Raw genomic sequence first — 12282 nt, 5'->3', positions numbered from 1 at the left:
GTTCTACAAACTTTACCCCGAATGAACTGATGTTCAGAGATAACGAAAGAAACTTTTGGGTAGACAACTTGCCTAAACTCGAGGACACCAAAATGTCATGGGAAGAAAAAATTCGCAATGCTCTCATTAATATTACGGAGAAAGCAAGACAGCGAAAGGAAATCCATGATAGAAACATCAAACGAATTCAGACTTTCAATATCGGACAGAAATTTTTTTTAAGAAGACACATCAAGTCATCAAGGTTGAAGAAGACCATCAGAAAATGGAATCTAATTTATACAGGTCCGTATATAATAGTTGATATACCGAATCCTGGTGCGTATTTATTAGCATATCCGGATTCTGGACGAATAAAAGGATTATTTCCCCATGTAGACATAAAGAGGTACTTTTAAGGAAAGTGTTTCAAATTAATTGAAAAGTCTGTATTTGGGTGTTGAAAAAAAAATTGAAGTGCGAAGGACAGTATGCCTCAGCTACTGTGATAGGTTAAATGACAGCATGCCAAGCATCTGTGATAGTTTAATGAACAGTAAGCGATTGCTTCTGTGATGATATAGGAATATTTAGAAAAGTAAGTGGAACTGTAGCTATTGCTGCTGTGAAGACTTACGGATTATCTGTCTACGCGATGATCACCAAAGAAGCTTGTGCGTGTGAAATAGCAACTGTCCACAGACATAAAGACTCGCTGTTTGTTTTATTTTTTTATTTTTTTTTTTTTTTTTGCGCGAGCTAAATTCTATTCAAGAGAATTTAATTAACTAGCGTAGTGTGTGTTTATAAAATTAGAGTTAATAAGAAAGTTCTTCATTGAATTTATAATAATGTGTCATTTTCCAATTAGATTTGTTTATTGTGACATTGCATTCATATATGTTCATGAGAAAATACGGCAGTCGGAGTATAAAAGAAAAAAAATTTGATCGTCAGTCACTACTAACAAAGATTAATTTCAGCTGGAGAGGTCATGCAGCAAGACTTAAGTAAACATTCTCTTTCAGCAAAATTTCATTGTAATCATGTATGAATAAGATATAATTTTTTTTTTTGGAAATTGTCTCAAATAATAAAGTTTTTAATATTCTGACATGCTATCCACATTCGTACTTGAAACCAAATTAGAAAAGATTCAGATCTACTTCCACCTGGAAAAGCCAACGAAACAAAAAAATAAAAAAAAATTTAAACCAGGATTAGAACCTTTCGGCTCACTCGAGAAGATGGATGAAATTATCCATGTTTTCAAAATTGTTTTCCGATCTGGAGTTGTGATATTGTGCAACTACAGTATCGATTAAGACACCTAGGTGTGGAAAGTATAAGACGAATGGATTTTCCCATTCCTCAGTTGGAAGATTGGATGGATCAGGTCCATTTTTGAGTTCAAAATGAGTCTGGAGCAATTCGACTAACCCTTCTCTTCCAGGAATCTTTAATAGTTGACCATTCCTTAGACGAATTTCAATTGTTTCATGCCACAATCCTGAGTATCTGTTCCTGAGGTTGTCTCTCAAATCCGTTACGTCTCCTCTGGTACGCCAATGCGACGCCTGTCCTCCGTGCCGTGTCCCATGTTACCGTTCGATCAGTTACACCGTAGTTGAGCAAGACATCGATGAAGAAAATTTTTCAGAAGATTGCAAAAAATTGCATGTGTAAAGATTTTTTTTTGGCTATGAGACAGGTTTTATCTTTCCTATGAATTCTAGAATATCTCTCAAATTTCTAAATTATTCTGTCTTTCCTATCATCTATGATACCTAGTTGGGGTCTAAGCCTCCAGGTTTTCCGGGGTTTCCCTGTGAAGGCCAGTTCCTGAATAGGTAGATCTGATTAACAACAATATAAGTCCATCTTCCCTGGTTGTGTACGTGGGATGCGGGTATGCCCCAGTGCACGTGAAAGCAACAACTAGGTAGCTAGGTAACGAAGATCGGTGTTACCTATACCAAATCTCTTTCAGTTCTTGTAATCAAAAAATCTTACTAACTTCTTAAAATTTATAGGAACGTATGTTTCACAAATTCTAACGAGTTAGCTAAGCCAATAGTCAGCTCGCAAAGTGGATACATATCAACTTTGCTCGCTGCGAGGGGCGGTGTAATGTCTCTTGCAGCGGTCTCTCCGCGATATTTTCAAAAATTTTATAAATTATATAACTCAGTACATATCTCATAATATCTCTTCTTATCTTACCGATTCCTAAACTTTAATATACGATGATTATCAATGCAAAGTAGTTTCAAGCCCTATTATTCCTTGGAGCGTCCATTTACTCCATGGAATAGCTTCTCTGCTATCTATGTTTTCTTTTATGAAAAGGAATGAAGGAGATCTTGCCGATTAGCCGTGAAAGAAGGAGGATGTATATGTATGTATTGTTGAGCTAGGCGCCATCTTGATGAGATTCTGTATGAGAAGGAATTTAATACATGAACTACACTAAAGTAAGTGTGTTCGCGTATTATTTAACTGATTATTATTGACAGTGTCTGCTTACTACGCTGTGTTGCACGGGATCAGTGGGGAACGTCTGATTTACACTGGACGAACCTGCCGTTTTGTATGCTCAAGATATCCAGTTACTTCAAATAAATAGGCTAACACGGTCTTACCAGCAGATCTCCGGTCTTCCCCATGTGATCACCGAAAGTTAATAATTATTACAAATGTTTTCAGGAGATCGACTGACAATTTTCGTCGCGCCGAGACTTCGAAATTGCTTCACTGCCTTATGGAATTTAAGTTAAGCTCAATTTAATCAGGATAGAACAGTATTGAACTGTGTGAATGTGATAAGCCTGCTTTGTGAATGAAAATTCCCTTAACATACGCATGGTTTTACTATCCTGATCAGTGAAGCTAAATGAGGCCGGTGTGAGAGATGTTTTTAAATTTTTTGAATACCACAAAAAAAATATTAAACCAGGCGTGTATCTCTTCATTCGAAGCAAACCAACGGCCACGATGGTCTTTCTTCAGGGTACCAAAAATATGGAAATCGCATGAGAGAGATAGGGACTTAACGGAGGATGTGTAAGGGCTTCCCATCGAAACTTCGCAGAGTACTCGAAACAACCTTCTTGTCTCGCGGTGGAATAGATGTATTAACAGTTATGGTGATTAATTTTGAAAAAATAAACAGTTTACGTACGAGAGTTGATCCAGAAGTAAGCCTCCCAAAGAGCTCCAGCCGCGCGGGAAGGTACTGACGAAATCCGTCAACACTGCCGTGCGCGCCCGTTCCCGCACTCTCGATTTCGCCCGGCCGCAGCTAAGCGTAGCAGCTCAGCATTGGCTGAGCCGCCGTCCCCCGGTGGAGGTGCCCATTGTTGATCCCACCAAGTGCGAGATTCGTTCCGTAATTCGTTTTTTGTACGCGAAGAAACTCTAGCCGTGGATATTCATCGTCAGTTGGCACAAGTGTATGGTAACAAGTGTATGTCCATTCAACACGTCCGAAAATTGTGCAGGGAGTTTAGCGACGGTCGGGAAGAGGACCACGATGAAGAACGGAGTGGAAGACGTTCAGTTTCGGAGGCAGTTATCGAGATGGTCCGACGCGAAGTGCTTTAAAACAGGAGGATCAGCGTCCTTGAACATGTTGCTTGGATTCCTGGGACTTCTTGAGATACAGTTGAAAGAGCGTTGACGGAAAAATTGTGGTATCACAACTGTTATGCTCGATGGGCATCGCGTATGCTGACAGCAGAACACAAGGAGAAACGCCTTCACTGTGCTCGCCAGTTTCCTCAAAAGTGTCAAGAAGATAGGGAAGAATTGTTGGACTCCATTGTTACCGGAATCGAAACGTAGGTGTTTCACTTCTCTCCCGAAACAAAAGAAATATCCAGACTTTATGCTGGCGAAGTAATGGCCACTGGGTTTTGGGATCGTAAGGGGATACTGGTGATCTATTTCGTGGAACCTGGGGCAACAATCAAATCACTACGAAAACTCAGGCGAATTGTCCAGAACCGCCGGAGAGGACGACTGACAGAAGGTGTAACGGTGCCTCGCAATAAAGCCCGACCTCACGTCTCCCGCTAAACCCAGGAACTTCTGACAAAATTTGGTTGTACTGTCATGCTCCACGCACCTTACAGTCCGAACCGCGCGCCTAGGGATCGTCACTTGTTCCCCAACTTAAAGGAACTCTTGGGTGGCCAACGCTTCTAGAGCGACGATGAAGTCAAAGAAGATGTGAAACGCTTCCTTAACGGGCTGGCGGCGGATTTCTGCGACATGGCGATACAGAAATTGGAGCACCGTCTACAAAAATGCATACAAAAAGAGGTGACTATGTAGAAAAATAGAGCTAAGTTTTTTCCTTCCAACGGCGTAAATTTCTATGAGAATAAACAATGATGTCTGTTTGCAAAATTGAAGGATCAACGCTTGTACTTTTTTCCACCTGTCAGGTTTTCACCTGACTGCCCTTATATTTGTCCTAAGGCTAATATGAGGAAGAAAGTTCTGAGAATGCACGTTTGGAACACCGAATCGTATGCAAGTGAATCGTAGTCTGTTGCAAAACCGAAAAATAAGAGAATCGAAGCGTCTGAGATGCTGTCTGTAGAAGGATGTTGAAAATTAGCGGGATACAGTTCCCCACAGTCGTTTAATGAACGAAGTAAGAGCATATGCACTATCAGACCAATTGTGTGATTGGATTGAAGAGTTCCTAGATAACAGAACGCAGCATGTCATTCTCAATGGAGGGAAGTCTTCCGAAGTAAGAGTGATTTCAGGTGTGTCGCAGGGGAGTGTCGTAGGACCGTTGCTATTCACAATATACATAACTGACCTTGTAGATAACATCGGAAGTTCACTGAAGCTTTTTGCAGGTGATGCTGTGGTGTATCGAGAGGTTGTAACAATAGAAAATTGTACTGAAATCCAGGAGGATCTGCAACGAATTGACGCATGGTGCAGGGAATGGCAATTGAATCTCAATGTAGACAAGTGTAATGCGCTGCGAATACATAGAAAGAAAGATCCTTTATCATTTAGCAACAATATAGCAGGTCAGCAACCGAAAACAGTTAATTTCATAAATTATCTGGGAGTAGGCTTTATGATTGATTTAAAATGGAATGATCATATAAAGTTGGTCGTCGGTAAAGCAGATGCCAGACTGAGATTCACTGGAAGAATCCTAAGGAAATGCAATCCGAAAACAAAGGAAGTAGGTTACAATACACTTATTCGCCCACTGCTTGGATATTCAAATGGTTCAAATGGCTCTGAGCACTATGGGACTTAACATCTATGGTCATCAGTCCCCCGGAACTTAGAACTACTGAAACCTAACTAACCTAAGGACATCACACAACACCCAGTCATCACGAGGCAGAGAAAATCCCTGACCCCGCCGGGAATCGAACCCGGGAACCCGGGCGTGGGAAGCGAGAACGCTACCTCACGACCACGAGCTGCGGACGCTTGGATATTGCTCACCAGTGTGGGATCCGTACCAGATAGGGTTGATAGAAGAGATAGAGAAGATCCAACGGAGAGCAGCGCGCTTCGTTACAAGAAAGCGTTACGGAGATGATAGATAAACTCCAGTGGAAGACTGCAGGAGAGACGCTCAGTAGTTGGGTACGGGCTTTTGTTTTGAGAACATGCCTTCACTGAGGAGTCAAGCAGTATATTGCTCCCTCCTACGTATATCTCGCGAAGAGACCATGAGGATAAAATCAGAGAGATTAGAGCCCACACAGAGGCGTACCGACAATCTTTCTTTCCTCGAACAATACGAGACTGGAATAGAAGGGAGAACCGATAGAGGTACTCAAGGTACCCTCCGCCACACACCGTCAGGTGGCTCGCGAAGTATGGATGTAGATGTAGACTATTAATATAAAAATGAGGATGGATTAAAACTGTAGGATAGACAGAGATTGGAATACATCCAACAAATAACTAAGTACAGTGTGCAAGTGCTACTCTGAGATGAAGAGGTTGGCACAGGACGCAGGAGAAGAAATTGTGACGTGCCACAACAGACCATTTAGGAGCCTGATGACTAAAAACAAATAAATAAATAAAAATTACGTAGACACTTATCGCCTCAGAAGCTCAGTGCTAGTATGTGTCCATATTTAACGCAGAAAGCTCGCGTGGGACTAAGAGTTACAAGCAAGTATGGCGTAGTATTGGAGTACGTACCCAGAAGCTCCACAGCAAAGCGTCGCACCTCCTTGGAGAGACTCGTGTACTCGATGCGGAACTCCTCCACAACCTTGGCCCACTGGCGCAGCTCTATGCACAACTGGAAGGCCATCAGGATGGGGTCCTCCGAGGAGAGGCAGATGTAGGCCGGGTTAATGACAGCGCGGTACTGGTTCAGTCGGTTGGTCGCTCGCACTAGGGAGTCCTCCTCCAAGTCCCTCCTGCAAAAGCCTTACATGCTGTTTTCCAGTGCTCAATGCAGTTGCCATTTCGCAAAGTTCAGGAAAAGTTGTCGATTCACAGTGGAGAGAAACCAGGTGATGTAAGTAGATGTACCTTTACCACTAGTGAGGACAGAGAGTTCCAGGATGCATCTGGGGGATCCCAAACATATTCTATGGGAATCAGGCCTGGACATCGAGACAACACTCCAAACGATGAATGATTGGCTGATGGAGGTCTTCACCCAAAATTCGAGCCATCTAAGGCCGAATGTTGTCGCCTTGTTCCATAAATTAATTATATTTTGGACCTGAAGAATGGTGTACTTGAGCAGCAGTCGCAGTCCAGGTGTAAGAGGCCGCTGTGCGTCTACCAAACAGCATACCGCTCGTGTTATAATATTTATGGAGGCCGAAATCTCCTCCACTGATCCAAATGGATTCCACAAGCGAAGATCGTGTGAAATCCAGCGCACTCTATTCGTCTGGATACCAGACGGCTGCAGATTCCGACTCCAACGCTCATACTCTCTTCTTTGACTTACGGGAGCCATTCGATGTAGTTCCACACTGTCGCCTAATGAACAAAATTAGAGGGTGTGAAATATCAGACCAATTTGGCTGTTGGATTGAGAAGTTCTTAGTAAACAGGCTGAGTATGTCATTCTTAACGGAGAGAGATCTTTAGACATGAAGGTAATCTCGGGTGTGCCACAAAGGAGTGTTATGCAGGGAGTCCGAAAAGTCTTTCGCTGATTACATAAATTGATAACTCAGGCTAGAAGTAAGTCACAAATATGAAACTGGTGTCTCATGGTTTACAAACTATCAATGTTTTTTTCAACATCAGTAAACTTCCACATGAGCACCCTTGGTAGCACGTAGCACATCTAGGCGATGTTCAATTTCCGTCCACACATTAGCCAACATCACTGGAGGGGTCGATTCAACGACTGTGGTTATCCGTTGCCGCAGGGTTTCAAGATCTGGTACACGTGTTAGACCTCGTCCTTGACATAACCCCATAAAAAGAAGTCTAATGGGGTTATGTCAGGAGAGCGTGGAGGCCAAACCGTTGGCCCATCACGACCAATCCATCGCCCAGGAAAGGTCATATCGAGATAGGCACGGACGTCCAAACCCCAATGAGGCGGTGCACCGTCTTGCTGAAACAAGACATAGGGGTGATACTGAAGCAGCTGAGGAACAGCACACAGTTGCAACATGTCCAGATACACTGCTGATGTGATGGTAGCCTCTACGAAGAAGAATGGCCCGATAATTCGATCGTGCAATAGCGCGCACCAAACATTCACCTTTGGACTGCCTCTGGTACACTCCATGACCTCGCCAGGGGGTTGTGAACCCCAAATGCGCGCATTATGGTGATTCACTACTCCACTGACAAAAAAGGTCGCTTCGTCGGAAAAGGCAATTCGTCTGAGATAACCATCATCGTCCTCAACAGGTGAAAGCATTTCGACCGCAAAGTCATATCGACGTGTACTGTCATTGAGCAACAAGGCCTGAACGATTTGCACTTTGTATGCACGAAACAATAAAAGTTTGTGTAAAATGTCATAGAGAGAGATTTTTGGCATCTGTAATTCACGTGAGGCCCTGCGCACCGATTTCTTCGGACTTCGCAGAAAAGACTGTCTTACAGCTTCCACCCTGTCTGCTGAGGTTCTTGGTCGACCAGAGCTTGGAAGGTCAGCAACCGATCCTGTGTTCTTGAACTTCTCACACCAGGCTTTAATGCTCTTGACATCAGGTGGATTCCTTCCAAACGTTGTCTGGAAGTGTCTCTGCACTGTGGTTGGTGATCGTGTCTCCTGGTACCACAGCACACACTGTGCCTTCTCCTGATTGGTTAACATGGCTTCTTGGGCACTGGACCTCATCCACTACTTACGTTCTGCGAACCAAATACAGAAAAAAAACTTTGATAGTTGTAAACGATTCGACACAAGTTTCATATTTGTATCTTACTTCTAGCCTGAGTTATCAATTTATGTAATAAGGGAAAGACTTTTCGGACACCCTGTATTACCATAACTCTTCGCAATATACACTGAGCGGACAAAAGTCACAGAATAGTGGTATGCACATATACAGATGGTGGCAAAAGGTATAAAAGGTCAGTGCACTGGCGGAGCTGTCGTTTGTACTCAGGCGATTCATGTGAAAAGGTGATTATAGCTGCACGACGGAAATTAATAGACGTTGAACGAGGAGTGGTAGTTGGAGCTAGACACATGTGACATTCCATTTCGGAAATCGTAAGTGAATTCAATATTCCGAGATCCACAGTGTCCAGAATGTGCCGAGAATACTACATTTCAGGCATTACCTTTCAACATGACAACGCAACGGCTTACGGCCTTCACTTAACGGTCGCGAGCAGCGGTGTTTGCGTAGAGTTGTCAGTGCTAACAGACAAGCAACAGTGCGTGGAATAACAGCAGAAAACAATGTGGGACGTACAACAAACGTATCCGTTAGGACAGGGAACTTTGGCCTTAATGGGCTATGGTATCAAATTACCGAAGCGATTGCTTTTGCTAACAGCATTGCATCCCCTGCCTTGCTTCTCCTGGGCTCGTGACCTTGTCGGTTGCACCATAGACGACTGGAAAACCGTGGTCAGATGAGCGCCGATTTCAACTGATGAGAGCTGAGGGTTCGAGTGTGGCGCAGTCCCCACAAACCATGGACCAGGTTGCAAACAAGGCACTGTGTAAGTTGGTGATGGCTACATAATCGTGTGGGCTGTGTTTGCATGGAATAGACTGGATCCTCTGGATTCGGCCACTTGGAGACCATTTGCAGCCAATCATGGACGTCATGTTCCCAAACAACGATGGAATTTTTGTGGATGACAATGCGCCATGTCACCGGGCCACAATTGTTCGCAATTTGTATAAAAGAACATTCTGGACAAATCGAGAGAATGTTTTGGCCACCCTGATCCACAAATCCCATCGAACATTTATGGGTCATAATAGAGAGCTCAGTTCGTGCACAAAATACTGCACGGGAGACACTTTCGCAATTATGGACTGCTATAGAGGCAGCATCGCTCAATATTTCTACATCGGACTTCCAGCAAATTTTTGAGTCCATGCGACTTCGAGTTGCTGCACTACGGCGAGCCAAAGATGGCCCGACATGATATTACGAGATATACCAAGGCTTTTGTCGCTTCAGTGTATATGTAAATGACCTTGCGGAGTCGGAAGCTCCAGAGAGCTGTTCGCAAATGATGCTGTTGTATATCGTGTTAGAAAATTGTAGCAAAGTGCAGGAAGACCTGCAGAGGGACGACGCATGGTGCAGGGAGTGGCAGTTGACCTTCACATAAACAAATGCAACATATAACTCATAAATAGGCGAAAATCCTCGTTTTCGTATGATTACACTATTGCCGAGCGATCACAAGAAGCAGTCTCAGGAAGACCTGCAGAGGGACGACACATGGTGCAGGGAGTGGCAGTTGACCTTCACATAAACAAATGCAACATGTTACTCATAACTAGGCGAAAATCCCCGTTTTCGTATGATTACACTATTGCCGAGCGATCACTGGAAGCAGTCTTATACAATAAATGCTTGGGAGTATGCGCATGGTGTGATTTGAAGTGGAACGACCATGTAAATTAATTGTACGAAAGGCAGTTGCCAGATGAATTATCAGAAACTGCAATTCACCCGTAAATGCGATAGTTTGCAAAAATCTCGTTCATCTATTACTTGATTATTGCTTCTCAGTCTGGAAGCCGTTCCAGATATCTTTGATACAGGAAATAGAAAAGATCCAAAGAACAGCATCACGTTCTCTCACAGGCTCATTTAGTAAGCCCGAAGTCATCAAGGAGATGCTGATCCAACTCCAGACCGAGCGAGGCGGCGCAGTGGTTAGCACACTGGACTCGCATTCGGGAGGACGACAGTTCAACCCCTCATCCAGTCCGGTCATCCTGATTTAGGTTTTCCGTGATTTCCTTAAATTGCTTTAGGCAAATGCCAGGATGGTTCCTTTGACAGGACACGGCCGACTTCCTTCCCCATCCTTCCCTAATTCGATGAGACCGATCACCTCTTCGTGTGGTCTCTTTCCCCAGGTCAACCCAACCCAAAGCCAACTCTAGTGGAAGGCGCTACAAGAGAGGCGTGTGCATCACGGTGTGAATGCTAAAATTCGTTTTTCTTAGAACAGGACACTTGTATATTGCTTCTTCCTATGTACAAATCGTGCAAAGGCCATGAAGATAAAGTTAAAGGAATTCGAGGCTTACCAACAATCGTTATTTCCACCCACCATTCGAAACTGGAACAGGAAAAGATGCAATGAAAGTGATATGCAAGTACTTTTACACTGAAGGAACAAAAGTCAAAGGACAGCGGTGTGCACTTATACAGATGGTGGTAGTATCACATACACAAGGTACAAAAGGGCAGTGCATAGACGGAGCTATCATTTGTACTCAGGTGATTCGTATGAAGAGGATTCAGACTTGATTATGACCGAACTGCGAAAATTAACAGATTTTGAATGCAGAATGGCAGTTGGAACGAGACGCATGGGACATTCTGTTTGGGAAATCTTTGGGGAATTCAGTATTCCAAGATCCACAGTGGCAAGAGTATACCGAGGACGTCAAACTTCAGGCATTACCTCTCACCATGGACAACACAGTGCCTGACGGCCGTCACTTTGTCCTGGAGCACGGGCGTTTACGTAGAGTTGTCAGTGATATAGACGAACAACACTGCATGAAATAAGCGCAGAAATCAATGCGGGACATTTGACGAAGGTATCCGTTACTATAATGCTGCGAAATTTTGCGTTAATTGGCTGTGGCAGCAGAAGATCGACGCGAGTGTCTGTGCTAACGGCACGACATCACCTGCAGCGCCTCTCCTGGGCTAGTGACTTATAGATTGGACCCTAGACGACTGGAAAACCGTGGCATGGTCAGATGAGTCCAGATTTCAGTTGTCTCCCCTACTGGAAAAAGTGCCATTGATGATTCGAAGGGTTATGTGGGTGATTCATAACGGTGCTCGGGCCACTTCGCCGTTAACACCCGGACGCATCTCCATCGTGTCTTCCCTGGTTGATGGATCGAACGAGGGGGTCCAGTTGTATGGCCTTTTCGTTCACCGGATCTCCGCCCATGTGATTTCCGGTTAAGGGGGGCATCTCAAAATTATCGTATATGCAGAGCCCATTCCAGATGTGGAGACACCAGCGTATTCATGCTACTTTTGACACTGTTCGGATGCAGCCTGGCCGATGTGAACGTGTGAGACAGAGGCTTTGAGGCACGTGGAAACCATTTTCAACACATGCTGCAACTGTGGCAGCATGGTACAGCACGTATTAGACCGCAGTCTCTGTAACGATGTATGATTGAATAAATGGTCTCTAGCTTGGAAACCATGCATTTACGGACATAAGTTCATTAGACCTTTTTTGTTCTGTATCCTTTCATCGATCAGTCTCTAGAGTTTGTACAGGGTGGGAAAAATCAGTCTGTATTGTCGACAAGGCACTGTACAAGAAGCTGGTGGCTCCACAATGGTGTGAGCTGTGACTGGCGGGAATGGACTGGTTCTTCTGGTCCAGATGAGCCAATTTCCTGCCATTCGTGGACTTTATGTTCCCAAACAACGATGGAATTTTTATGGACGACAATGCTCCGTGTCACCGGTCCACAATTGTCCACGATTGGTTTAATGAACGTTGTGGACAATTTCAGCTGATGATTTGGTCGCCAAAATTGCCCGACACGAATCCCATCGAATATTTAGGGGCCATAATGGATTATTTATGGCACATATTCGAGAGGTCAGTTCTTGCCAAAATTCCTGC

At 44.0% G+C, this 12282-nt stretch overlaps 1 protein-coding gene across 1 annotated transcript in view; it reads right to left on the bottom strand.

Moving 5' to 3' along the window:
- LOC126455580 (short transient receptor potential channel 4-like) overlaps positions 1–12282 on the bottom strand; it is a 274268-nt gene that overhangs the window by 202893 nt on the left and 59093 nt on the right. The window contains exon 4 of the mRNA XM_050091340.1: positions 6181–6404. Within this exon, the coding sequence (XP_049947297.1) occupies positions 6181–6404 (224 nt within the window). The remainder of the gene's footprint in view (positions 1–6180; positions 6405–12282) is intronic.

This window comes from Schistocerca serialis, chromosome 1 (genome assembly GCF_023864345.2).
Source record: "Schistocerca serialis cubense isolate TAMUIC-IGC-003099 chromosome 1, iqSchSeri2.2, whole genome shotgun sequence".
Lineage (NCBI taxonomy): Eukaryota > Metazoa > Arthropoda > Insecta > Orthoptera > Acrididae > Schistocerca > Schistocerca serialis.
This window is presented reverse-complemented; position numbering and strand designations above follow the sequence as displayed.